Genomic DNA, 4,729 nt, shown 5'->3' with positions numbered 1-4,729 from the left:
TATTTTTAGTAGAGACGGGGTTTCACCATGTTGACCAGGATGGTCTCGATCTCTTGACCTCGTGATCCACCCGCCTCGGCCTCCCAAAGTGCTGGGATTACAGGCTTGAGCAACCGCGCCCGGCCCCTTCAGCCACCGCGCCCAGCCCGCAAAAAGCATTCTTAATTTAAAAATAAGTTTTACTTTAAAGATAAGAGTACACTCATAAATTATTGTTAAAATCAGTAGTAACATAGAAAAGTAACAATACTAATAGCCTGACACAACTGATCACAGGCCTTTATAAGAGATAACACTGATCTTAATAACCTATAGAAACAAACATTAAGTAATCCTGTTTGTACATTAATGTACTGGGATTACATGTGTGATTACTTAATCAAGTAATTGAGAGTCTCCTTAACAATACTCCCATGTATGTTAAGGAGGCTGAGGAGGGTTGATCACTTGAGGCCAGGAGTTGGACACCAGTATGGTGAAACCCAGTCACTACTAAATATACAAAAAAATAGCTTTGCACAGTGGAAGTATCGTAGCCAAAGAGGTTTATCTGAGGCATGATTATTGCTGATAGAAAAGTTTTCCCAATACCCTGCCATGACGACTGGAAATATAGTCGGCATTGGCAATTTTTGGCAGTCTCTACGGGGATTGAATAAAATAAGTAATTAATTAAAATAAATCAAAATGGAAAAGAAATAAAAAAATTAGCTGGCTGTGGTGGTGCACACCTGTAATCCCAGCTACTTGGGAGGTTGAGGCAGGAGAATCCTTAAACCCAGGAAGCAGAGGTTTTAGTGAGCCGATATCATGTCATTGTTACAAGAGTAAAACTCCATCTCAAAAAATTTTTTTTTTCTTTAAAACAGATGCATTCCTCCTCTTGCTTCCTAAGGACTCCCTGCTCTGGAACTTAGTAATGGCTAATAAACTCTCTTAACGTCACAAGACTCTGCAACTCTCCATAAATTCCATTTCATGTGAGAGCCAAAAACCCATTGTTGGGGTCTGGGACAAGACTCCTTTGCTGGTGACAAAACTATACAAATTCTTTTGTTTTCTATTTTCTGAGACAGAGTCTTGCTCTGTTGCCCAAGCTGGAGTGAAGTGGCATGATTTCGGCTCACTGCATCCTTTGCCTCCCAGGCTCAAGCAATTCTCCTGTCTCAGCCTCCCAAGTAGCTGGGATTACAAGCATCTGCCACCATGCCTGGCTAATTTTGGAATTTCTAGTAGAGACAGAGTTATACAATGTTGGCCAGACCAGTCGCAAACTCCTGACCTCAGGTGATCCACACGTCTCAGCCTCCTAAAGTACTGGGCTTACAGGCATAAGCTACCTTGCCTGGCCGGATTGTATCCTTGGCGATTGCTTGGATATGGAGGGTGGAGGAGGAGGGGTGTCACACAGATATCGCTCTTGGATTACTACCTGGGATATTAGGTGCAAGGCTCTATTATTGGTTCGAACCCTGAGAGCGCCAGCAAACAACTCAAGGGGGTGTGGAGCAACATGCTGTTTTAATGAACACCTGGGTGCAGACCGGCTGAGGCCTAAAATGGCGTCAGCCCCAACTGAGGGCAAGGCAGGGTTTTCTAGTCTCCTGTAAATGGGGTGGTCCAGTCTGACATAACTGCTATGTGGGACCTAGAGGGCTTCTCTCCTGATCTTCAGAGGATACTTATCATCCGGCCTGCCCTATTCTGGCATCTGCTCTCTTGGTGACCCACACTGCTGGTGCAAGTGGTCTTGTACCTTGGGGCTGAGCCTGAGGAGGGAGGAGTTATCCACTCAAGTTTTCAGGCCCCGGGGAGAGCCTTTCATTAGGGAGAGTAGGCTGGCTGATTTTTGTTTGTTAGCCCCACTTTGGTTTTGCGATGCAGTGGGGTTCCTCGAGCTGAAAGCTTGACTCATCATACATGTCAGACCCCACATGGCGTTCCTGTGACTGCCAGGCCACTTTGAGACTTAAAGAGATAGTTTTGTCTGGCCTCTGTCCTGCACATGTTTACGATGCCTTCTCTGTGTTGGCAGATCTGGGGGTTCACGAGATAGGATCCCTTGAAGAGATCTCAAAGGTCTTTAGTCCAATGTGTTTATCACATCATTTCCACAATCAAAGATGAATAAAATATAGAGGTTTATTTCATGATAAGGTTGATAGTGCACCTGTGCTAGGAAGTGTTTTAGTTCCTTGAGACACCAAGGAGTTGAAACCATCCTTTGCCTTAGAATTTTGCATCTGTAAGTCCTGCTATCGAGAGCTGTGTGTGTTACAATGTCTGATTTGGTCAGGCGCGATCTGGGCTGTCTGTAAGCTTAGGTGAGGGGAGGCTGGTGTCCAGCAAGTATCCAGTACCCCCTCAACATCCCAGTTCTCCACCAATCTTCCAATTCTAGGACTGATGTGGAGGCCCTCAGAGCGACTTAAGAGGGGAGACAGTCAGTGTGCTCTGTGGCTAGCTTGTTTGGGAGTGTACATTGTAAATCATCTGCCAACAAAAAGTTGGAAACAAGTAGTGTTTCAGCTTGAGTTTCTCGTAAATGGCTTGCAGTCGTATGAACCAGAGCATGTATACCACAGGGCAACATGAGGGTCCCTCTACCACCCTTTCTCCCAGTGGCCTAGGTGGGCATCTACACAGAATAATGTGTGCAGCCTCACTGTGTGAAAGTCCAGTGGTTTGTGCTTGGAGTATCATCAGGGAAAAGCCCCTTACTTGGAAGGTTGCTGAGCTGCCTGGGAGGGAAGGAGGGGGAGTGTGGTGTTGCTGGGTCTGCATCTTGCTCTCTAACAGGAGGCACGAGATAGCCTTGGTCTTAGGAAGACCTTGGGTGCCCCAGCTCACTTCAGCCCTGATCAGTGTGATGCAGGCACTGGGTCCTGGTTCTGGAGGTGAGAATACACCCCTGTGCTTGCACTGCATGGCTGGCACAGTGGGCATTCAGGTGCCTATTTGGGGACTGCTACGGAGTCCTGTGCCAGATGCAGTGGTGCACAGCTGGGAGCCAAGGGTCCCTGCTTCTGCTGGAGAATCTGGGCAGATGTAAAGGGTTAAGGTTAGGGGTAGGGGTAGGGGTTAAGTTTAGGGGTGGTGTCAGGGTTTGGGGGTCAGGGTCAGGGGTCAACAGTCAGGGCTAAAGAGTAGGATGAAGGATTGGGGTAGGGGTAGGGTTAGGGTCAGGGGGTTAGGGTTTAGGGTTAGAGGGTAAGGTGGGTAAAGGTGGAGATGAGAGTGAGGGTAATAAGCAGATTAGTAAAAGCAATTCTGCTTCACTTCAATAACAACCTTCTCCAACTCATTTTTTCTCAACAAACTTATTTTTCCAGCATAAGAATCCCAGGCTTCTTAAAGCACCCAGTGACTTTTCACACCTTAAATCTGTGAAATCCTGTTTTCTTCTGCCGTGTGCATAGTTCAAACATACAAGATGAGACAAAGCCAGACGCATTCCTGAAGGGACCCAAGAAATTCCTCTCTTTCTCTCTCTGGAACAAAATGAATTCTCTAGACCATCAGTACTAACCTTTAAAAGCCAAACCTGTTTGTGAGATCTCCTTTAAAACTACTGTAGACCCAAGTGCTTGTATTTATATGATATTAATTTAGTATTCCAATTAATATAAGGGAGAATGTTTAAATCTGTCTACGCCACATGTGCCTCTGGCGTATTGCCCAGTTAATTGTTACCTCAGGCTAAACTTTTGTTTCTGTCTCTAATTTTTGTTGGAATGAATATAACTGATCTCAAAACATCTGCTTTTATTTTAGGGACTCGTGCTGCCATTTCCATTCCTCCCTCTTTTCTTGTAGTCTGTGTGGAAGTTCTTTAATGCGAACATTTTGACCACCTTCACGCTCCCATGTCCCCTGTGAGCACATTCAGACTTACCCAGCCAAGGCTGTCATCTTAGACCAGGGATTTTTTAGGGATCTTTATTTAGCTATGATACGGTTGGCACTCCTTTGACTCACAGTATCACCTCAGAGTTCTTTTCATTTTAGGAGCCCAAGAGAGCAGAAAAAGAAGTAGGTGAGAAATTAAACCCTCTGAGTCAGGAGAGAGTCCCGTTGTATTAAGCAATGTTGCAGAACATCGTATATAGTAATCTAGCAGATGAGCCACGTGGCTGCTGTGCACACATGCCTGCTTGCTGCTGTGAGCTCAGACTCCCTCATCATTAGTCTTTTCTATCTCTGGAGGGAATTATAAGGGCCACTTGGTAATCTGCAAGTCATAGAGAGTTAAAGGTGTTTCCCCAAAACACTGAGGACAGAATGAAAGGTGAGGAGTGTTAGCGACAGGTCAGAAGTGCAGGAAAGTCTCTCAATGTGGGTTGTTGGAGAAATGCAGGTCTTTTTTCTTTTGGAAGTCTCCCTAGAATGGGGTCAAGGACTCTGCCCATTCTAGGATGAATAATTGGTATATTAGACACCCTCGGATATTTATCCCAAGCCTTCATTTAGGGTTCTTATTGAGTTTGTTCAGCCATCGCAGTCTCAAATGCTAAGTAGGACATTGGAATCTCTCCACAGTTCAAATTAGCACTGTCTTTTAACGTTGAGTTTCTCATTATTCTCACTTGACATACCTTATGTATCCCACACTCATGCTAATAACACATCGTGCTCACTGTTACCTTTGCAGAAAGACTTGAATTTTACTTAGCCTGGAGGAGTGCACTTCACATGTCCAGACCCAGTTCTGACTCATTCTTCAGCCCTG

The 4,729-nt window shown here is 45.3% G+C and overlaps 1 protein-coding gene and 1 non-coding gene across 2 annotated transcripts in view; both read left to right on the top strand.

The window, feature by feature from the left end:
* The window catches only part of LOC108294455 (zinc finger protein 92-like), a 41,702-nt gene extending 38,650 nt beyond the window's left edge, over positions 1-3,052 (top strand). Inside the window, exon 5 of the mRNA XM_017516353.2 lies at positions 2,800-3,052. Within this exon, the coding sequence (XP_017371842.1) occupies positions 2,800-3,052 (253 nt within the window). The remainder of the gene's footprint in view (positions 1-2,799) is intronic.
* LOC119469156 lies at positions 511-651 on the top strand. The gene has a single exon (XR_005197975.1). It is a non-coding gene; the product is annotated as a U4 spliceosomal RNA (small nuclear RNA).
* Positions 3,053-4,729: the final 1,677 nt, after the last annotated feature.

Source organism: Cebus imitator, unplaced genomic scaffold (assembly GCF_001604975.1).
Source record: "Cebus imitator isolate Cc_AM_T3 unplaced genomic scaffold, Cebus_imitator-1.0 Scaffold581, whole genome shotgun sequence".
NCBI classification, from domain to species: domain Eukaryota; kingdom Metazoa; phylum Chordata; class Mammalia; order Primates; family Cebidae; genus Cebus; species Cebus imitator.
The sequence above is the reverse complement of the archived record's forward strand: the minus strand, read 5'-3'. Positions and strand labels throughout refer to the sequence as shown.